The sequence below is a fragment of the Schistocerca cancellata genome, chromosome 3, assembly GCF_023864275.1.
Source record: "Schistocerca cancellata isolate TAMUIC-IGC-003103 chromosome 3, iqSchCanc2.1, whole genome shotgun sequence".
In the NCBI taxonomy this organism is placed as follows: Eukaryota; Metazoa; Arthropoda; class Insecta; order Orthoptera; family Acrididae; genus Schistocerca; species Schistocerca cancellata.
The window spans coordinates 406,422,531-406,446,874 of NC_064628.1; the positions used below are offsets into that span (position 1 = coordinate 406,422,531).

A 24,344-nucleotide genomic window follows, 5' to 3' on the forward strand; every position below is an offset into this window, starting at 1 on the left:
CACGGCAAACTGGCTGACACTGACGGCGGCGGTGCACAAATGCTGCGCAGCTAGCGCCATTCGGCGGCCAACACCACGGTTCCTGGTGTGTCCGCTGTGCCGTGCGTGTGATCATTGCTTGTACAGCCCTCTCGCAGTGTCCGGAGCAAGTATGGTGGGTCTGACACACCGGTGTCAATGTGTTCTTTTTTCCATTTCCAGGAGTGTACATAGAAGAGCTACAAAAAGGAAACAAACTTGAAGACAAGTTGCAGAAAAAGAAGAAGAAGTAAATGAAGATGAGCTGGGAGATATGGTACAGTGAGAAAAATTTGACGAAGGACCTAACTCGATACAAGGCACATGGAGTAGCCCCCGTTCCCTTTGAATTAGTGAGATACTTTGGAGAAAATACCATAAGAAACCTACTCCATCTGAAATGGAGGGAATATGAGAGAATGTTAACGAACCATCTTTTTAATGTCTCACTGGGTGTACGCTACAACCCTGTTTCACTCCCTTCACAAACGCAGCATACCTTTCATGTCCTTCTCCTTACATAACTGAAGGCTGATTTATGTACAACTTGTGGGACACTTTCGCGCCATCTTTTTTATGCCTGTTAACTTCTTAGTACCAATCAGTGTATTCTAAACAACTTTGTGAGATACAAGCCCTAAAACCATCTTCTAAGATGTAGCATAGGACAGTTTGGTCTTTTGTGTTCACACACTTCTGCAGAACAGAAATTGATCTTCCCCAAAGTTGACTTCTAGTAGTTTCTCCATCCATCTGTGAATAATTCGTGACAGCATTTTTCCACTATGACACATTAAACTGACGGCTCGGTTATATTTACTCCTATCAGCATCTATTTCTTTGGAACAGAGGTTACTAAAACCTTCTTGAAGTCTGAGGGTATTTCGACTGTTGCATTTGTCTTTCATACAAAGTGGAATAGTTTTGTCACTGATAGCTCTCCCAAAAATTTCAATGATTCTGAGCGAATATCATCTACCACAGTGGATTCTTTCGACAAAGGTCTTCCACAGTTCTTTCAAATACTTCTCACACTATCATATCAAACTTCTCATCTTCATTAACTTCTTCTCTTGCTGTAATATTGCCTTCAAATTCGTTTTCCTTATATGTGTATTCATTCCACCTTTCAACCCTCTCTTCATAGCTTAGTACAGCCTGGCCATATGGGCTCTTTACATTTACACATGTGTTTCTGTTTTCTCCCAAAATCTCTATTTATCTACACAATGAAAAGTCGTGCATCCTTCTACAGTCTTGAATGTCTTGTCCAGCAATTGCTGCTTTTGTATTTCCCGTTGTCTACTTCACTCCCTGCATGTTTATGTTTTCCTGTTCGTCAATTAGATTCAGTATGTAATGAGTCATCGAAGGATTTTTGTTGGTCCTGTTTTTCTGCCTATTTGATTCTCTGCTGCCTTCAATATTTCATTGTTCAAAATTCATTTCTGATTCAATCTGTGTCCAAAATCCGCTTTCAGCGACACAGCTAATTACGCAAACACACAAAAAGAAACGTTTGCAACGTTTGTAATAATAATAATGAATTTATGTTTCGTAGTTTCTAGTGCACAGGTTCGACTTCCTTCGTATTGACGTGATGTGTTGCTGGGTCTCATTCATAGCTACGTCCAAAGGGCTGCTTGAGTTGGTTTCGGAATCTTTGTGTTACCATTGTTTATCCTACCTGAAATCTTCTGGTGTCTCCACGTAAGCAATGCAATTTTATGATGTTTAAACCAAGTATTAGCGACGATTATATTGTATGCATGATTCCACCAGTAGACAGTCCCTCTCACTTCTCGACCACAGCGCCGTACAGTACGCGTTTGAGCAGCTAATTCCCTCTTCAGGTGCGCGAGGTGCTGCGCTGGCTGCACCGGGCGCAGCCAGAGTCCTCACTGCGGCCCTACCTGCAGCGGCTCTTCCTCACCTCCAGCCGCAACGCCTGGCTGCTGCCACAGTGGCGCCGCAGGTGTGCTGAGCTGGAACGACGCTCGCTCCGCACCTTCTGTGCACAGGTATGTCGTCTCACCTAGGGTCACTGGTCGGCTGTCTTTAGTCCTTCTGTGCTGTGATGTGTTATTAAAGAGGTTTGTTGTAGCTATGACAGCACCATCATGTGACATCCAAAAAGTGATTGACTTGTTGAATCATTGTTACTAACACCTGCAACCTTTCAATCCTCTATCCTCTCCACTAGCACCCTCCGAAACACCACAAGTTACCCTCCAAAACTGCTGAAAAATCTCCAAAACGTTATTATTCTTTAAGGAAAACAAATTCCACATTGACAATTCCTCTTATTGCCCCAACAGTGTTTAACAAAGTCTTTGACTCTGCCCTGTCCCAATTCTCCCAAGTCTTTGAATCTACCCTGTCCCAATTCCTCCAGTGTATCCATTAACTTCTGAACCAGAGGCTACGTCTTACTGACGACCAATGCAGTGTCTGTCCCCAGCTTCTCCTCTCATGACCACCTCATGTATGCCACTCGTCTCCTATCCCACCACCTTAACAACAAAAAGTCAACGATTGTTGAACCCCTATACCTTGAGAAAATCAATGTGTGTGGAATTACGGTCTCTCTTTCAAAAACTCCAAAACTACACAGCACCAGTTAACTATATCTATTTTATTACAGTATTTCTGCTCAGTCAACCATTCATTGTGGCTATCAAATACACCAGTGCCCGTATTTTCCACCCTATTGCAGAAAAGTGCCAAGGTGCAGCATTCATTCAGCTCCTACATATCTATTGTACTTCTGATATTCCAGTTTCACTTCCTCTAGTACACTGATGACATCGCTTTTCCTAGCCCTCTGCCTTACTTTACAGAGTCCCAACAGTCCGTCCAGGTCCATTACAACCAGTTTAGCTGCAGGTGCAATCAATAGCTTCTGAAGATCATTCATTACGAATCCCAGCAATATTTACAATTTGAGCCATCAGTAGCTTTCACATTATTAATTATACTTAACTATTTACAACTGTCCAATCCAGTTCACTAACAAACTAAAACCCTTGCCCTAATACTCGACCAGCAACTAACATGGAAACCCCATCTACTAAGCAACCAAGAAAGAGCTTCGAATAGATACAACTACCGAGGGGCCAGATGTGAGCACTGAACCCATCCACTATCTTTAACAACCATGATTTTGTAGTCTGAACTATCTTCTCCTACGACAGTACGCGGACAGCTTATTTGTTCCGCTAACGTTCTATCATTCTCTCCAAGTCCTTGAACACTGAACATTCCATCGCGCATCCTGCATCTGCTTAACTTCCCCCATATGCAACCTTTACCGTATCACAATATTCACACCCCTCCTCGCTGAGATCGAACACTTGCACATACCCCAGGCTATCCAGCTGTATCTAGAGTCAAACAACCCAACTGTTTTTCTCTTTAGCATCCGAAGTTAGTATGCTACTGCGCCTAAACAAATGTATTGTTCCAATCCTACTCATGTGGTTACTCCCCGCCCCATTTCCAAACTCCTCTCATACTCCACACCCTCTCTTCAGACAATGAAGTCCATCACAAAATTTTCTTCTGTTACCGCCAATTTCTCATGCCAAACCTTGTCTCCCAACAACAACATTCGATTACACCCACACACTATCATCCTACTGAAATTGTGACTGTCGATCAATTATACATGGGGGAACGTCAAATCTGTTGCATCTATACATAAGAAATATTCACCAAAGTGTTGAGAGTGGTCTCATCCTATGTAAAAATGCGATATACCGTCCACTGTGGGGTCCCAAGGCTGTTAGTGGTTGGTGTGTGGCACAAGAGAGAGGGGCGGCTGTCTTGGGGGTCTGTGTAGCCCACAATGTCAGACCCACTGGAGCTGGCCGTTGTGAAGCACTTAGCAGCCTCAGTAGAGTGTGTATGTGCAGCCGTTTTTTATATTCTGCTGGAATCTGCTGGAATACCACTTGGCATTTGTTTTATACAGCTGGTCTGAACCAGCATGTTATTCCATCAGTGTTGGAAGCAGTTACTGCCCATGCTTACTTCCTCTCAGACTATCGCCAATATTCGTCTAACCCCTCAACCCACACTGACAGTTCATTGTATATTACCTGGATTTGAAACAAACATCCACAGATGATACTCATCGGTCCCAACACATGTTCTCGTATCCGTTTTTACTGAAAGAGTTGTAGTGATTAGGAGGAAATCTGATGATGCCACAACTGTCTTTTAGTCCTAAAGTCATGGAATGCACTTTCCAATCAAATGTATCCAAACGTCACTAAGTAATGTGGAACTGACTGCTAGATGTCACTTGAGATGAACCCAGCAGGATGCGCTATAGCTGGCAGGAAAATGCATTTGTCAGTGGAGAAGTACTAACAGCAGAATGGTTCAGTCAGCAGAGCTCAGTGACTTCGAACATGGGCTAGTGTTTGGACGTCACCTTAGCGATATTTCAGCTCTTAAAATAATGATAAACCAAACTAAACTAAACTCCTCCCGAACAGGCCATGAAGGCCCAAAGGTACCGACAGGCCGCCGTGTCATCCTCAGCTCACAGGCGTCATTAGATGCGGATATAAAGGGACATGTGGTCAGCACACCACTCTCCCGGCCGTATGTCAGTTTCCGAGACCGGAGCAGCTACTGCTCAATCAAGTAGCTCCTCAGTTTGCCTCATAAGGGCTGAGTGCAACTCCTTGCCAACAGCGCTCAGCAGACCGGATGGTCACCCATCCAAGTGCTAGCCCAGCCCGACAGCGCTTAACGTCGTTGATCTGACGGGAACTGGTGGTACCACTGCGGCAAGGCAAATGTTAGTGACATGATGGTGAAGTGGGAACAGGAAGGGAGAACCAGGACTAAGTCAAGAGCAGGCAGACGTTACATACTGATAGACAGGGACCACCGAGCGTTGTGGGGGTGGTTGCACAAACTATCACGAGAGGAATCATTCGTTCGTTCCAAAGTGCTACATGCAGCCATGCTAGCTCGATGACTGCGCACAGCGAGTTAAAAGGAGTGGGGCACAGCCATCAAACAGTTCCTTATAAACCAAACATTTCTGTAACTGATGCTAAGCTACATTTGTGGTCGTGTAAAGAGCGATGCCTCTGAACATTAAATGAGTAGAAACGACTGGTTTATTGCACTTAAAAAGTGTTAAATGCAGGATATCGACACATTTTGTAACATTGTGTACTGCATACAGCAGCGGAATAATTAGGAGAGGGTGTTTGTATAAGCATGACAATGTACCTTCTCACAAGTGGACATCTGTGAGGCAGTGATTTATGGACAGTAACTTTCCTAAAGAGGACTAGCCTGCCCTGAGTCCAGACCTGAACGAACGGAACCCCTTTGGGGTGAGCTAGAACGTCTTCTTTGCTTCAGTCACCTCTGTCACCAGTGTCCAACAAACTCTGGTTTGGGCTCCTGAGGAACAATGGGCTACTATCTGCTGTGTCTCTCCTAGAAGTCAGCAACCTGCAAACATGCAACAGACTCGCATCCCGCGGATGGTCATATTTCAGGTATCGTCTACCGTAACAGGCACTACGGCATGCGAGCCGAGCATCCGTCTGCCCTCGTGTCGCAAGTTGGTACTCTCCAGCAACGATGTTATTACGCTTGGCCTTATCGGAAACATGCAACAGCGTTATGGTAAACGAGTAGAGTGGTGGCTTAGAAAAACACATTGTCCTGTCAATGCTTTCACGTCAGTTGTACATACACTATCTATCCCAATTACTCGCTCACTCACGATAAGGGGATCGAATCGTCGTCATTCCTTGGTGGATCAGTATTGTGGTCGACTGGACAAGAACATCAACAACAACAGTAACACGTTGAGCTGTTGCCCCGAAGTTTCTGACAGCAGTCAGCAGAGTGCGCTTTCAAGAACACAGTACTGCAAAGACCGTTTTCCCACGACACATCACGTGCTCAATAGTAGCTCGCGACATATTGTGTGTCGGTGCTCTACCACATCTCCGTAGATCGGTTTCAGCTATAAAACTAGTTATCCCATCGAGCCCTCAGAGGGACGTGCCGGCTGCATCCACAGCTGGTCAATCAGAGTCTCACTACGGAATCACCGCTGGACAGTCACCATATAGCGTTTATCTTCTAACCACTACTGAGCTTAAGGCACTGATTTTACTTCTTCAGACTTTCCTGACTTTGGCTTTATGCCAACTACATACTGCTATACGTGAACCTTTGTTACTGATTTTGGCCCAAGGTTGCTAAATCCTTACTTGCTTTCCTTGTACGTAACTCAGTACTCCACAATTATACTTACATTCTTTTATGTTCAAATAAAAATATTCCACACTGTTTACCTTGGGCAGTGTTCTCGTTGAACCTCCACCAGCGCAGTGCGCATCACTACTGCTCTACAGACATCCAGATACCTCAGTGAAAGTGGCCACAGCAGCGTTAAAGCCATCAAGCGGCGAAGGCTGGACACAGCCCACATTAGTGTTCACTAAATAGTGTCCAGCTACTTCTGATCAGATAGTGAACGCATAGATGATGATATTAGGGCTCTCTTGTCGAAGGATTAAAGGGAATGTGTTTACGGTTGCTCTGTTACAATCAAGCCTCACCACAAGAAGACAGACCTCTCGCAGAAGGTCAGGTGTGACTCTTTCCTCTTCCCTGGGCTGTTCCCACTCCCTGCCATCCACCCCCTGGCTGCTGATGGGTCCTGTCGTTTGCACTGCTGAGGTCCGGGTTGGGGCTGTGGGCTGCGTCCCTATCAGACGTGAGCGGCCGCCGCCGGCTAATGCAGAATCAATGGGGCCCCCCTCCCCGCACCCACCTGCACCCAGGCGCCGCGTCTGTCCCTGGGGGCGGCTTCTGCGTGTTCCAGTCACCGACCGCGGCATCACCACAGACTGCGCTCACCACTGGAGTGAGAGTCAAGGCGGAGAAGGGAGGCGTCTCTGTCCGTAAATAAGAGAAGTTCCTGACACCAAAACACAGATGTAAAATATGATTCCTTCGGTAAGAACCACAATGTTTATCCAAGAACTCAGAGGCAACTCAGATAAAATCATTAGATTGCGATGTAGTTCGACGTTGAAAGACATCTCTTTCTGCTCTCCCACCCTTACAGACTCAGCTCAGTTGGAAACAACTAATGACCTTCATCCAGTGAACACTTCCCATTCTGGATCCATTTACTGTTAATATTATACCAAATTGGATTCGGTTGACGATAGCCTACAGTTTATCGAACATAGTTACTGGTCGCTGCCTGACAGTGTGCACTCAAGCTTCTATATTTGCTTACGGTCTCGTTACCTTCTTTGATCCAGTGCTTCCTGATAATTGACAGGGGGTCGCCTGAACACTTATTTAATCTATTAGTTACTTTAATCTGGAATTAAATGACATAGCATAACAGATAATGCAAACAGGGGGAGCAGGCAACCAAAGGAGATGACTGCATGAGTCAGTATGGAACACAGTCTGACAAGATAAATATCTCTGTGCTATTCTGATTTAAATACTGGCTCAATCAGTGTTATTTCACGGCGTAAATCTGATCGGTGTTGCATAATCAAACTATAAGCGTGAACGTTCTGAGGGCAATTCTCGTTTGTCAAAGGCGCTGCAGTCATGGACTGTGCGGCTGGTCCCGGTGGAGATTCGAGTCCTCCCTCGGGCATGGGTGTGTGTGTTTGTCCTTAGGATAATTTAGGTTAAATAGTGTGTAAGCTTAGGGACTGGTACCCTTAGCAGTTAAGTCCCATAATATTTCACACACATTTGAACATTTGAATTCTCGTTAAAGATGCAGGTTATTACAGAACTCTGTCTTATTCTCAGGGGCGAAAAAAACATATACAACACATTTCGTGTGCTAAGGAATGTTAACATCTACACATAATCGATCTTGTAACTTACTGTGCATGAGATTTGGAGGAAAATATGTTTCTACTGGGATTAAGGAGCTTCGTATATGTAACTATCGTGCTCATGCCTCTCACACGCTTTTCAGTGGCTACTATTTAATATAATTACGCAGACAAAAATATACGACAAAAGACACCTCTATATAATACATGCATACATTAATCCTTGTTCCATAGATCACGAATACGACATTTTGTAATGATGTGGAACGTGTCACTTTAATATAAGTTTTCTTTACGCAAAATAATATTTTTTTTTACAGTTACTACTTCATATCTAAAAATTCATCTATTGAGTAGAAGGAGCTGTAATTGAGAAATTATTTTAATTTGCTTTGCATTGAATAGGCATAATAGGCTAATTTACTGATATGTTTATCACCAAAATTTGCAATAACCCTAATAGCATAAGTAGCTTAACCTAACCATTTCAGCAGATAATCGATGTGTTTCTTCCATTCAATTTCTCATCAATGCACACACCCAGAATTTTTGAATATTCTGCCTTAGCAATAGACTTTTGTTCATAGTCTATATTTATCAGTGGCGTTATGCCATTTACTGTACATATTGTATGAACTGTGTTTTCTCAAAGTTTAGTAAGAGTTCATTTGCGGAAAACTACTTAATGATTTTCAAAAAGACATTATTTACAATTTCTTCAGCTGATTATTGCTTGTTGGGCGTGATTACTATACTTGTATCATCAGCAAAAAGAACTAGCTTTGCACCTTCATGAATATAGAGTGGCAAGTCATTAATATACATTAAGGGACCAATGACTGAACCCTGTGGGATACTATTCTTGATATTTTCCCAGTTAGAGGACTCTGCTGATTTTAGCATTAGCATTTCTGCATTCTTCCAGTTAAATTATGCACATACTTATGGACTTTTTAATAACTTTTCTTCATACAGTGCAGCAGTACAAGTGCCTGCCGCAGTTGTCACGTCGGTTACTGCTGCTACCATGGCAGGTTATCAAGATTTAAGTGAGTTTGAACGTGGTGTCACTCTGTAGTAGTTGTGAATGGGTCCCATATCACTCCAACTGCACACGCCCCACACCATTACAGGCCCTCCGCCAGCTTGAGCAAGCCCCTGTTGACATGCAGGGACCATGGAGTCATGAGGTTGTCTCCATAGTCGTACACGTTCATCCGCTCGACGCAATTAGAAACGAGACTCGTCTGACCAGGCAACATGTTTCCAGTCATCAACAGCCCAATGTCGGTGATGACGGGCCCAAACGGTGCGTAAGGCTTTGTGTCGTGATGTCATCGAAGGTACACGAGTGGGCTTTCGGCTCCAGAAGCCCGTATCGATGACGTTTCTTTCAATGGTTCGCAAGCTGACACTTGTTGAAGGCACGGCATTGAATTATGTAGCAATTTGTTGAGGGGTTGCTCTTCTGTCATGTTAAACGATTCTCTTCAGTCGTCGTTGGTTCCATTCTTGCAGGATACTTTTCCGGCCACGGCGACGTCGGATATTTGATCTTATACCGGATTCCTGATATTCACGGTACATTCGTAAAGTAGTCGTACAGGAAAATCCCCACTTGACCGCTACGTCGGAGATACTGTGTCCCATCGTTCGTGCGCCGACCATAGCACCACGTTCGAACTCCCTTAAATCTTAGTAACACGCCAATGTAGTAACAGTAACGGTTCTAACAACTGCGCCACACACTTGTCTCATATAGGCGTTGCCTACTGTGGCGCCGTTTTCTGCCTATTTACATATCTCTGTATTTGAATACGCATGCCTATACCAGTTTCTTTGACGCTTCGGTGTACATGTGAATATAAACGAACATATATAGAAAATACATACATGCACGTGTGGACGGTACTTCTTTAATTGGAGACGTATTTTGTTTGAATTTCTGGACTGCAGACCTGCGTTTGCACTGAACATTTGGGAAGTTGCGCTGGAGCGGCCAGAAGGGGTCACGTGACACCGGCTGCTCCATCGACACCTAAGAGGCGACTGCGTCACTGACATGTCCTGGCACAAACGTTCAACACGTCTGTCGCTGACCGAATATAGGTTCTAAGACAGAAAATGAAGATAAGTCAGACTGTGAGATTCATGCAGGAAACCTGCTGTCTGTGCTCTATTACCGACAGTCGAATCTACGTAACAACTGGGATTGTTATCCTAGTGGATACCGGCGGGGTCACGGATTTTCTCTGCCTCGTGACGACTGGGTGTTGTGTGCTGTCCTTAGGTTAGTTAGGTTTAAGTAGTTCTAAGTTCTAGGGGACTGATGACCACAGATGTTAAGTCCCATAGTGCTCAGAGCCATTTGGACCATTTGAACCTAGTGGATAGATACACTCAAGTTGACGATAACTAAACTTTAATGCAAGATTAGAAAGAGCGCCCGATTTATAATTTTCATGCAAGTTAGCTGCTACTGAATTAAATACCACATACACATGTCTCGAAACATCTCTGACTGAATCTTGGAACTGGCTGTCAGCAATAATCTCTTTTACGTGTGAAAATGCTAGAACATTTTTTCCCTGCGCCTTTGGGTGCTACTAGAGGACTGAGGGAGTAAAGAACTTATCTAACTGCTTTTAAGATCACAGCCATCGTGGGGCCACTATCATACTTCAGTTTCGCTTCACTCAATGAAAACAGTTTTTCACAGGTACCGAAAAGTGCCTAAACCTTTGTCTAGCGTCTTTATATAATTCTTCACGGGACGCAGCGTTATACGAAGCGGAGGCTTGATTAGGTTCTCACACACGGTCCAGGCACACGACGGGCGTTTGTGCTTCTGGGATGCAGTCTTCATCACAGAGACGCAAACGATGTACTCAAGAACGAACTGCTCGAGAGAAGAAGAAAGCAATCGGAAGAACACGTAGCAATACAATTACAACCTGGCTCCTGTGGTCAACCATACAAGAAATGGCTGAAAGGATAAAATATCCCTTAGTTCTGGCTACGTTAAGGGAGGACGACGGTACTATGACCCAAGTGTGGGGAAGCACGGCACGAGTTCTGCTTAGCAAAAGTCTCCTAGACGATGATCCCAAGGCAGATACAGTACCACAACAAAGACTCAGAGACGAACTATACAGGGAATGGATAACTGAAAACGTTACATGTAGATTTCTAGGTCGCATTGGCAATTGCCAGCCTCACAGCCCAGACAACATCCATGTAGAAGCGTTACAACAGGCAGCACCAATAATAACATTGTATCTGACAGACTTATTAAACGACGCTGTGCGACCGGGCAGGGTTCCTAAATCATGGAAAACCGCCAACACTGCTATCATAAAAAATCTACAGAACCTAAGACCTAGAGACCTCTATGCCTCATCAGCTCCCTAGCTAAGGTATAGGAACCACTCCTATGTAACCGCGTACAGGAGCATAGAGAACTCTACGGCCATAGCCTCCATCAGTATGGGTTCAGATTAAGAGAATAAATAGACGATGCAGTAAAAACAAAAATTATACGGTATACTCAACTTGACTATGTTATCGCTATCTAAATCGACATTGCAGGCACACTCGATCGTTTCCAGTATTATAGCATAAACAGAGTCGCAAACTGGACGGCGGAAAACGTTGAATGTGGTGAAAAAGATCATAAAGCTGTGGCCGCAAGGCTCGATTTACGGACTCGTGTTTTGGGACATCGCAATCTTGCATCTCGTAGGCAATGACTCACACACTAACAGTGTCATTGGATACGCCGATGACCTCTTAGTAGTGGTTTTCGCCGAAAACCGATGGTCACTAGAGAGCAAAACAGGTGGTATTCTGAACACCAAACAACATTGGTGTAACAAAAACAACGTAATTATCGCAGCACACACAACAGTATACATTTTACTGAAAGACACATTACAATGACACCAATCAAAAAAAATACAGAACATAAACATTAAAAAACAAATAACTGCAGTCTACCTGTGAGTATACGTTGAGGAAAAACACAACTTCACCTAGCACGAGTACTGGTAAAACAAAGAAAACACACTACACATAAACACTACACAGCCATAAACACATCATAGTACAGACTACCAATCACACACATCAGACCAGACCACTGCTTCCTTCCCTTATCGGTGGTAAGCTTAGCAGCAAGCGTATGAACATGTAGGCTTGCTCTAGTGACGAACAGGACAGCAGCGAGGCGTGGACAAAGGAGTTAACTTCGGAGGGTGTCGGGGGCATTCCGTACTACCTCAACACATGTGCTATGTGGGATGTTGGCTGTTTTTTCCTTCGACGTAATGATGAGATATCAGGCAGCCTGCTACTGGCTTAAGAGGGGAAGACACGATAAGGTCAAGGAAGTAAGAGGGGAAGACATCGAACGCAATCGTCAAGATGACTTGGGCGCCTACGTAATTGTTGGTAGTACTAGAAATGTTGTCTATTGCTTTAAAAACTGTAAGAGGCAAACGCCTACTCCTAAAATAACGCGGCATAACTAATGTATCTCGATGCTGCTGCACGTGCGGCTCCTCGACGACTGACGCTGTCTTTCCAGATACATTACTTATACAGCTGCCAGTTATGAAACCACTACTCCGTGCTGCGGCGCAGTGGCGCGGAAGGGCGCTGACCAGAAATTTTGATTTTTCGTGGCCGGCCGCCTTGTTAAAAGTAAAGGCGGCCTGGCGCGGCAGATAGGCAACCAGCTAAAACATTTTCGAGACGAGATTTTGGCCCATATGCAGAAATATTAATCAGCATTCAGCATGCCAGGATGCCCCAGAGAGCAACCCAGGGTGCCCCAGAGAGCATACCAGGGTGCCCCAGAGAGCTACAACACCAAGAAGAATCGCTTCTCGGCTTTTGGCAAGATCAATGTGTAGTTTTTTAAATAGATAAGGATTAAGGATATGGAAGGGAACCCACACTGAGACAGATTCCGATTCATTTATTTCACGATGATTCCTGGTCCTGAGAACCTTGGCAATAGGACATCTGGCAACGGGAGTGTGACCAAAGTGACAAAGGCCTTAAGGTGTAGAACGTTTTCCCGAACATCAGGGCATGGTTTTTCGTGAGTCGTGGCACGGTTAATTTCCTGACTCGTCATGGCCATATCCAGCGCACTTACAGTGCTTCTCACTTTCGGCGGACGGCAACTGACAGCGTGGTCAACGTGGATCCCCTGAACACATCGTGCTGTACTGTGAGCGGTTCTCATACGCACGCAGAAACATAACTGGAGTCACAACAGAAACACTAGAAGAGACACTCACACAAATGACAAGTAAATGAGCTAACATACTACATCTCCAAGACAGTACACATCATCTATACATAAACGATGAGACCTCGCAGACTTTACAGCGATCATTCTGCGTCCCTGTACATTCCAAAAACAACAATCCTCCCTGCCCTCAGTGTCGTGATTTGTTGTTACTGACGTCAACGGGGCGGGTCAGAAACGCCCTCCCTCCTCGGCGTCGCGTCATCTGTCACGCACGTCGAGGAAACCCTTAGGCGCGTCCCGAGTGCTCCAGAGCGGACACGGCAGCAGCGACGACAAGCAGTCCACAGGTCCAAATAGTCGAGGCTGCGGCTGCAGCGCCCGCCGTGCACCGCTGCGAAAGCTCACTCTGAACTTGACTTTGTTCAACCACTCCAGGTGGACACCGGCGCTGTCGTGACACAAATCATCTGGGGCGCATGTAGCCGGCCCAGTTTGCCTCTGCTGCCATGCTCCGGGTCTTGTATTCCTGCCGCAGGGCCAGCCCCCTACTCGGAGAAGTGGCTAAGTACAAAAATGTTGAACATGCGCTAACCTATTTACTTGTGCACCCCCCTACGGCTAAAACCATTTTCGGCTTAGACGCCATCAATAGTTTTCGGTTGACAGTAGAGGGCGAAGTAAATTTAACATCTTCCACACTGCCGTTTTCTGACTTTGACGCACTGCGCACGACGTATACGGAAATTTTTGAATTAGATCTCAAGGTGTGTTCATAATATTACGCGTCACATTACTCTGAAGCCTTCTGTATTACCAAGAGCTCGCCCACTTCTTTCTAGACATAAATCGCACAGCTCCAGGACCAATGTGCTGTATCCCCGGTGGGTAAAGACTGTGGTGATCAACAGTCTAACGTTGATCTAAACCCACTGCCTCACGTCGAAGAATTGTTGTCTAACCGAGTTGGGAGCTACTTTTTCACGATAACTGATTTAAAGCATGCGTACCTCCAACCTTGATGAGACCTCATGTCTGCTACTACACTACTGGCCATTAAATTTGCTACACCAAGAAGAAATGCAGACGTTAAACGGGTATTCATTGGACAAATATATTATACTAGAACTGACATGTGATTACATTTACACGCAATTTGGGTGCATAGATCCTGAGAGATCAGTACCCAGAACAACCACCTCTCGCCGTAATAACGGCCTTGATACGCCTGGGCATTGAGTCAAACAGAGCTTGGATGGCGTGTACAGGTACAGTTGCCCATGAAGCTTCAACACGATACCACAGTTAATCAAGAGTGGTGACTGGCGTATTGTGACGAGCCAGTTGCTCGGCCACCATTGACCAGACGTTTTCAATTGGTGAGAGATCTGGAGAATGTGCTGGCCACCGCATCAGTCGAAGATTTTCTGTATCCAGAAAGGCCCGCACAGAACCTGTTACATGCGGTCGTGCATTATCCTCCTGAAATGTAGGGTTTCGCAGGGATCGAATGAAGGGTACAGCCACGGGTCGAAACACAAATGAAATGTAACGTCTACTGTTCAAAGTGCCGTCAGTGCGAACAAGAGGTGTCCGAGACGTGTAACCAATGGCACCTCATACCATCACGCTGGATGATTCGCCAGTATGGCGATGACGAATAACTGCTTCCAATGTGCGTTCACCGCGATGTCACCAAACACGGATGCGACCATCATGAAGCTGTAAACAGAACCTGGATTAATCCGAAAAAATGACCTTTTGCCATTCGTGCACCCAGGTTCGTCGTTGAGTACACCATCGCAGGCGCTCCTGTCTGTGATGCAGCGTCAAGGGTAACCGCAGTCGTGGTCTCCGAGCTGATAGTCCATGCTGCTGCAAACGCCGTCGAACTGTTTGTGCAGATGGTTGTTGTCTTGCGAACGTCCCCGTCTGTTGACTCAGGGTTCGAGACGTGACTGCACGATCCGTTACAACCATGCGGATAAGATGCCTGTCATCTCGACTGCTAGTGATACGAGGCCGTTTGGATGCATCACGGCGTTCCGTATTACCCTCCTGAACCTACCGATTCCATATTCTGCTAACAGTCATTGGATCTCGACCAACGCAAGCAGCAGTGTCGCGATACGATAAACCACAGTAGCGATAGGCTGCTTTCGACCTTTATCAAAGTCGGAAACGTGATAGTACGCATTCCTCTTCCTTACAGGAGGCATCAGAACAACGTTTCACCAGGCAACGCCGGTCAACTGCTGTTTGTGTATGAGAAATCGGTTGGAAACTTTCCTCATGTGAGCATTTTGTAGGTGTTGCCACCGGCGCCCACCTTGTGTGAATGCTCTGAAAAGCTAGTCATTTGCATATCACAGCATCTTCTTCCTGTCGGTTAAATTTCGCTTCTGTAGGACGTGTAGCAATTTTAATCTCCAGTAGTGTAGTTTTAAATACGCCGTGCGTAGTGTTCAGTTACAAACGTTTACTGTTTGGGGTTACGAGTGCACCCATCATATCCTAAAAGTATTTAGAATAACCTAGAGAGGTTACACAAAAGAAATGGGAGGTTGGGAAAGACACCATAGCTGCATTCGTTGCGATAAAAAGGCGTACGACACTGTTAATGGAGAAGAGATACAGCGAGGTCTGAGCGGACTGAAACTGTCAAACGGAATGCAATGAGAATAGGAAACATATACAAAAATGTCTGAATTGTATTATAATAGACGTCAAAGAATCTGAATGGTTTATAACAGGTAGAGGTATCTGGCAAGGAAGTGTGCTCTCACCAGTGCATTTGACTATTGTCATGGACATGACAAGGGAAGTTCAACACTGGTAAACAGTAGATGATATGAAAATCATAATATATGAAGATAATATCATGATTTGTGAAGAAAAGAACAGACACAGGAGAACAATTAAATACTTGACAGAGAGTGATTGAAGAAGCAGGCATGGAAATAAGTTTAACAAAAAGTGAACAGAAAAAATAGAAAAATGACGCATGCAAATCGCAATGAAAAAATTATTAAATTACAGTATTTCTAATTGGTGTAACGAAGGGAAGCTTGTTTTAAATGCAGATACATCAAGGTAATGTGATTATGTAGCGAAACAAATGCAGTATTAATGATACGCCTCGTCATTTAACACGTATGTCCAACGTTGGAACGCCACATCAAATGGAACGAGCGCAAAAGGGCAGCTACAGAGAGGTGAATCAGCGAATGCTGCTTGCTAGAGAAGTTCTGTGTGGCGCACTTACGAAGCAGACTGCGTGCAGAATACTTGTGATCCTCAGAAGTGCTACAGTATTTGTTATCCATACCAACTGGATTAAAGATATTGTTGCAGTTCATAGGCGTTCTCCAAGATTTATTACCTATCGCTTCGCCGGCCGAGGTGGCCGAGCGAATCTAGGCGTTGGACATGGATGTGTGTGATGTCTTTAGGTTAGTTAGGTTTAAGTAGTTCTAAGTTCTAGGGGACTGATAACCTTAGAAGTTAAGTCCCATAGTGCTCAGAGCCATTTGAACCTATCGCTTCAGCACCAGAATCTAATGGAAATCCTTCTTGAACTTGGATGGGAATCGTTGAAGGGAAAAATGCAAATTTTCGGGTCAAGTTAATCAAATTTAGAAAACCATCATTTACGATACACTGCAGAACAATTCTGCTACCTTTGACACTCGTCTTGGATAAGTACTACAATGCAAAAATAAGGATGTTACGACTTGTACAGAGGGACAAAGGTTATCACCCTTAGGCATGCACTTTAGAGCAGGCGGGAACCCCGAGTATGCTATGGGGGAGGGGGAGTCATTGGATCCTGCCAATCTCCGCCCTACCCCCCCCCCCCCACCCCGCCCTCCCTCCGTCAATAGCAGTTCACTAAAAACACTTATACCTTTACGTATCTCAATTTCGAAATTCTGCAGGAGTTTCAGAGAGTAAAGAAACACTAAAACTAAAAGCATCGCATTTCTTTTTGGTTCAAATGTTCAAATGTATGTGAAATCTTATGGGACTTAACTGCTAAGGTCATCAGTCCCTAAGCTTACACCCTAATTAACCTAAATTATCCTAAGGATAAACACACACACCGATGCCCGAGGGAGGACTCGAACCTCCGCCGGGACCAGCGCCCTAGACCGCTCGGCTAATCCCGCGCGGCTCTCTTTTTGGTGACTGATACGTTAGTGATCTGAGAATCTGATGTTTCATCGTTGGAGGATGCTCTCCATTGTCTCCAGGTATGCTATCAGATCGTCTTCTTGTTTTGCAGTGAACACATTTTTAAATTTTCCATCCCATATATGAACTCTGTAGTTGGGATTAGCCTTAGCTTTACGATCGGATCTTTCCAAAGTTGATTTCGTTACCTTAAATTGCTTAGGCACCATGCGTTGAAATTCATCAAAAGTTATAAAAACAGAACTGGAAACGTGAAGGACGACTGTTCACTCACAAGTCGCACTCCAAACCAAATGAAATCGGCTGCCGTGCCTTCCTTAAAAAAAAAAAAAAATGGTTCAAATGGCTCTGAGCACTATGGGACTCAACTGCTGAGGTCATTAGTCCCCTTGAACTTAGAACTAGTTAAACCTAACTAACCTAAGGACATCACAAACATCCATGCCCGAGGCAGGATTCGAACCTGCGACCGGAGCGGTCTTACGGTTCCAGACTGCAGCGCCTTTAACCGCACGGCCACTTCGGCCGGCGTGCCTTCCTTCCAGTTGAGACATGGTCATATGTCATCTGTAGGATAAGCCGAAGCACTCTCCCGTCCAGAATACGGAGCAGCCGCTTCATGCGCCGCTAGCCCGTTTTGTACCGAGTTCCCTAATACTAAGATCTTAAAGAAAGTACGTAGATTTTAACTGGATCTAATTGTGAACTAAACAAAGTGCTATAAACGACATTTGGATAATAACAAATGTAAGTGCGTTGTCTGACTCAAGGTAATGTCAAAAATCAAGGAATTATGAAGATTCAGCCGACTTCTCTAGTCTTTGAGTCAGATGCGCGCTCCCTCTATAAGACGATCTTTACGTTCTTTCTTTCGCTTGTGCCGTTTTTCCCGCAGATACGCAGGGTCGGCATGGTTAATCGGATGTGGCAATGTTAGTTGACGGGATGGTCAGATGCCCTTCCTGCCGCCACCCCGTACTCCCCCGGGAAGGAATTAGTGTAACCCAACTGCCTGCGACTAGTGGAATCCATGGAATAGTGTGAAAGTGTTCAGATGTCTGCGAGCCGTGTAACTGGGACGGGACGTGGGGACCAGCCCAGTATTCACCTAGGGGGATGTGGAAAACCACCTAAAAACCACATCCATGCTGGCCGGCTGACCGGCCCTCGTCGTTAATCCCCCGGGCGGGTTCGATCCGGGGTCGGCGTGTTACCCGAGTCCAGGAAACAGCGCGTTAGCGCGCTCGGCTAACCTGGCGGGTCATAAGGCGATCATTACGTATTCTGCACTATATGAAGGCTGCTGTTGTGGCCGCAAATAGCTATGACTGTACCATAAAAAAATGAATGCGTTGGAAAATAAACAAAACAGGTTTATCGCTATTACATTTCTTAAATCAATTACATGACAAAAGGAATCCTTAAATTCTCGAAAAATTGTTTTTCTAATATTGTCTTTCTCTCATATGCAACATCTTGCAAGTTATCTACTGTGATGTACTAAGTACTGATATAAGCAAAATTTTATTCTTGTATTAAAAATATTTTATATATTTTACAAATAATATTATTAAACTGTCAAACTAATCATCTGCAGCAGATAGTGTGGTGGTGATGCGAAACTGTATTTGGCTGGGGGCTGCGAGCAGTGCGGGGGAGGGGAGGGTAACAAATTACAACCAGACCCTCCCCCAGAACCGAACCATAGACCCACACCTACTGTACTTTCGCTTATGGAATGTAAATGTAGCTGCAGTTTCGTGTGACACCTTGTATACAGGTCTCCTATCTGACTGAGAACACATTAAACTATGGGTCCAGCACACAGTTACTGTCAAACGCGTTCCCTTTCACAGTCACTGTACCCTGATAAGTGAGTGAATAAACTTTTGCTATTACTGAATTCCTTCGAAATACCCACCCGGGATGCCATTTCATTTTCTGTTCCCTGCTCGCTTTTTTTCTCATTATTCTCGGATATCTCGTAAACTTCTTGGTAATGAGTGTAGTGCCTACTGAATAACGTTGGAAGAGTAATTTGGGTACGGAGCAACTACTGAGTGTGCATTGTACGGAGAACGACTTCATGAGAAGTAATGTTTCTGAATCACTACTTCGTCTAAGCGTCCATGCAACACAGTCAAATTCCTTTGTTCTCGTAGCATTTGTTGGAAGAATTGAGTGTATGTATTTATGCATCGGCAGGTGTGCACGGAGCCGGCAGCGGATGCCGGGGCGGTGCTGCGGCTGGAGGCGAGCCGTGGGCGGCGGTGGGCGGCCGAGGCGGCGGGGGCGGCGCGCGCACTCTCCGCCGGCGTCACGGCGGGGCTTCCCCTGGTACTGGCGCCGACGCCCGGCCGCGTTCTGCGCCTGCGCGTCGCACTGCCGCCCTGCGCGGTCGACGTTGCCACCGTGGGCCGGACCGGACGCGCCGCATCCGCCGCCGCCGCCTCCACAGCAGGTGAGGCGACTTAACAGCAGCAAGTGGCAAGTAGTGTGGGCAAGCGATGGGGGAAAACCGACTGGTTAAAAACGATACTGGTATTTTATTTCTGAACAAGCAGTATTCTTCGGTATTTTACCGAGTCCCGTAAGAGTTCGGGTAATGCATGTGCATCAACACAGAAGAAGGTCAATGGCCAGTTAGCGTTAACTGTATGAAGATGGTATCTGTTCTTTCGGACATGTCCGAAAGAACAGATACCATCGGTGACAGTGCCCACGCATTGCACAAACTCTTACGGGACTCGTAAGATTGTCTGACGCATTTGATGAGTGTAATGGACAGGGACACTACGAATGTAGTGTGTGGACATTAGGGTGGGAATGTGGGTCTCACGGGGAGCGTGCAAGGGATAAACCCCTGCAGTCGCATTATCCTCTGTACCCGCAGAGGGCTCAGATGGATAGAGTGTATGCCACGTAAGCAGGAGATACCGGGTTCGAGTCCTGGTCTGGGCACACATTTTCAGCTGTCCCCGTTCATGCACCGGGTGATTAAAAAGTCAGTATAAATTTGAAAACTTAATAAATCACGGAATAATGTAGATAGAGAGGTAAATATTGACACACATGCTTGGAATGACATGGGGTTTTATTAGAACAAAAAAAAGTATTTCTAGACGCGTGAAAGATCTCTTGTGCGCGTCGTTTGGTGATGATTGTGTGCTCAGCAGCCACTTTCGTCATGCTTGGCCTCCCAGGTCCCCAGTCCGTGCGGTTATTGGCTTTGGGGTTACCTAAGGTCGCAAGTGTATCGTGATCGACCGACATCTCTAGGGTTGCTGAAAGACAACATCCGACGCCAATACCTCACCATAACTCCGGACATGCTTTACAGTGTTGTTCACAACATTATTCCTCGACTACAGCTATTGTTGAGGAATGATGGTGGACATATTGAGCATTTCCTGTAAAGAACATCATCTTTGCTTTGTCTTACTTTGTTATGCTAATTATCGCTATTCTGATCAGATGAAGCTCCATCTGTCGGACATTTTTGAACTTTTGTATTTTTTTTGGTTGTTATAAAGCCCCATGTCATTCCAAGCATGTGTGTCAATTTGTACCTCTCTATCTACATTAATCCGTGATTTATTCAGTTTCCAAATTTATACTGACTTTTTGATCACCCGGTATATCAACGCCTGTCGGCACTTTAGGGTCTTGATTTAATTATCATTTCAGCAAAATAAACTTCCTGAACCTTACTTTTCATCCTTTAGCAGTGACTATCTGTAATGTCCAAACAGTGGTATGATCCACGATTATATGAATTTTTAGCAGAGTTTCAAGGAATTAGAATCAACAGGAGAATATTGGTGTTCTTTTATAGTATTCAATCTCTTATCACTTTTCGAGAAAAGCAGCAAATGGTGGACAGACTAAGTTTTCCTTTATTTACCTACCGAATTTGATATTGTGATCCTATGTGTCTTGAAACTGATTGAATCAAATCTTTTTAATGTTCCTTCCATTTCTACATTTTGCAACGATATTAAAAAAAAACAAAATCGGCTATTTTAGAAACCGGTTATTTTGATCTGTTTTAACAGCAATGTTAAACTGGCGTGGAAGAAAATCGATATAACCAAAAGCCGGTTGTTTCAGCGATAACCGCCATCCCTAGTGTGGTCTGCGCACCCTGTCACCATCTGTGCTGCAGCCGAGTAATGTAGACTGTGGCTGGGTGGATGGATGCTTGGGTGGACTCAAGGATATGTGCATCTAATTTTGAGGGCCTGTTCTCTATACATTGGTAGGAGTAGTCATTGTTAAAATTAAAAAAAAAATACTTTCTATCTATGAAGTCAGCCATTGAAATATCGCAGATACGTTCGTTCACCAGTACCTCTCCGGTCATTGTCTTATCACACATACAAGGTGCGTCTAAAAAATATGGTGAATGGTCTTAGAAAATGAACAACAAAGAAAATACCTTAACTGGCCTTCGGAAATTTACCATTAGCTACAACAAACTTATGACATCTGCTGTGGATCTGTCAGCAAACGCTTCTAATGGAATCCCTCAAAACATCGTGGTCACGCGTTGTTGGATATGCAAGTCATCACAGGAGATTAGACTTAGTAGTACCAACACTATCCAGAGACCAAGCGACAGTCAATGGCATGGTCTTCATTGTCTTCCAAAAAAATTCAGCTCACAAATTCAAGATTAAGACGATGTTGATCGCTTTTTGCGACAGTGACGACATGGAGCACCATGCCACTGGCTGTCGCTTTATATCTGGATAGAGCTGGCAGCACCAGGTCTCATCTCCTGCCACGATGCGGATATCCAGCAACACGTGACCATGGTGCTGCGAGTGATTATCCCACTGACAGCGTGTGCTGACAGTTTCCAGCAGCTTCACGACCTATGTCAGAAGTATGTTGTTGCTAATGGTGATTACTCTGAAGACCAATTAAGGTACTTTTTCGTAACTAATCTTTCCTTTATTGTCTAAGAATAATAACTGAACTTTTCAGACGAACCTTCTGTAGAGCATTAGCAAAACAGTTTATTGCATTAATAAGGCTGCACAATCGTGCAATAAAAGTGCTGTAACAACCATCCTGCAACACATGAAAATCTTCATCCAATAAAACTGGGTGGGAGTTCTGGCGCCACACACAACTGACGGCAGTAATTTAGCTGCTGTCTCGCCATCACCTAAAATGGAGGTTAGGTCTCTCAATATACCAAATGTCATGTAATATGCTACTTCACAAACACTCCATTCTAATGGATCTTAGAGCCGTAATAGATACAGCAGTTGGACAAAAATATGAAACTCAACGAGGAATGCAGATGCTAGCAAAGCCCGCAGGTTTCGCAGTGTCGTATTTAACTACGAACTGCATCTGTGCAGTGTATTCAGTTAGTTACTACTGTCGGTAGCGGTCAAAAACGTGTTTCGTGTAGTTATGAGTTCATTATGTCGGAGCTATGTCAATTCGAACGTGGCAAATTGTTGGTGCTAGTATGGTGGGTGCTTCCGTATGTGAGGTAGCAGAAGTGTTTGGTGTTTCCAGAAACACTGTATCGGTGGTTTACATCGCACACACCAGTCCCTAAGACTGAGTGCAGACGAGAGTGTGTGTCGAGTGATCGTGACAGATGGTGACTGCAGAGGAGTGTGACGAAAAATAAGAAGGCGCCAGCTGCTACAGCCACTACAGAACTAAATATCGCACTCGCGAAAACTGCCAGCACCAAAACAAACTGAATGGAGCTCCAGAAGAAGGGAACTGCAGGGCGAGATGGAATTCCAAAACCACTCATCAGGTAACGAAAATGCTCGTATTACGAAAATGTTGTGCCAAAGGCACAAAAACTGAACTATGTTACAATGGAGGAATGTCATTTGGTACGATAAGTCTTTTTTACACGCTTTCAATCTTCTTACAGAGTTTATGTTCCAAGAGTGAAACATGTTCGGCATTTGGTGATGATTTTGGCAGCCATAGAGAGGTATTCGATGGAGCCTCTTGCTTACTCTGCAAGATCACATTACTGCTGTCACAGCGGCCCTTATCAGTTAGAAGGCCCACACAACAGACAAGCAGGGTGGGTTGCCGATCTCTCTTCAAGAGTTCAGACCAAAACATCACCAGTGGTTGTAAACAACAACAGACTTTCCGCATAAACACGGGACTACTTCGTGAAAAGCCATGTGACAGAGATCCACTAATTAAAACTAATGTGACTACGTGTAGTACACCGCCAAATCGGCGTTATAAGCATTTTAAAAGAGTCAGACTGGCAGTGTGTACCTACAGCTAGGACAGCTCTGGCATAGTAGACACTCACTGCAGCCTTCAGTAGAAAGTTGTACCTTTGTAATTGTGTATAGTAGTATTTCGGTTGTTATTTTCTTTTCATTGTCTTGTAGTCTTATCTGGTTTGGTCACCACAAGCATTTTTGTGCTTCTTGTTGTTCTTGCCCTTCGAAATTAGTGCACGCCAAGAAAGCGTTTTAGTTACAATAAAGTGTGATCAAACTTGATCGTTAGTTCTTTCCTGCCGACTGCAGGACACTACAACTGCCATCGATAAAGTGACCATCTGGGCTGAACAGCTCCATTCCATGTTACAGTGTCTGCTCCCCAGAGCAGATGCTGTGTTGCAAGACTGTCAGGACTCCTGGTCACACAGATGCATTGTCTGGGACTAGCTTTGTGAGAGGCAGGATGAGCTGTCGCATCTGTCCTGGCCACCATAACCACCACATCTCAGTGTTGTTGAGCCTTTGTGGCCCACTTTCGAGAGAAGGCTGCATGACCATTATCCACTTTCATCATCGTTACCTGGACCTGCAGCAATTCTGCAGGATGCTTGGTATAAGATTACCTTAAAACACTTAATTTTGTCATTTATGTCTAGATGACGCTGCTATCGTCTGGATGGGTTTATGTCGATAGTAGGTCGATGGTCGTAATGTTCTGTCTGACCTGTGTAAATCTGGAAGTAGTACACAGACTGGTAGAGTAACAGTGAGCAATCACCGGGA

General features: G+C 44.8%; 1 protein-coding gene across 1 annotated transcript in view; it reads left to right on the forward strand.

Moving 5' to 3' along the window:
* LOC126176339 (uncharacterized) overlaps nucleotides 1-24,344 on the forward strand; it is a 337,183-nt gene that overhangs the window by 273,230 nt on the left and 39,609 nt on the right. The window contains exons 11-12 of the mRNA XM_049923491.1: nucleotides 1,872-2,039; nucleotides 19,615-19,792. Coding sequence (XP_049779448.1) covers nucleotides 1,872-2,039; nucleotides 19,615-19,792 — 346 coding nt within the window. The remainder of the gene's footprint in view (nucleotides 1-1,871; nucleotides 2,040-19,614; nucleotides 19,793-24,344) is intronic.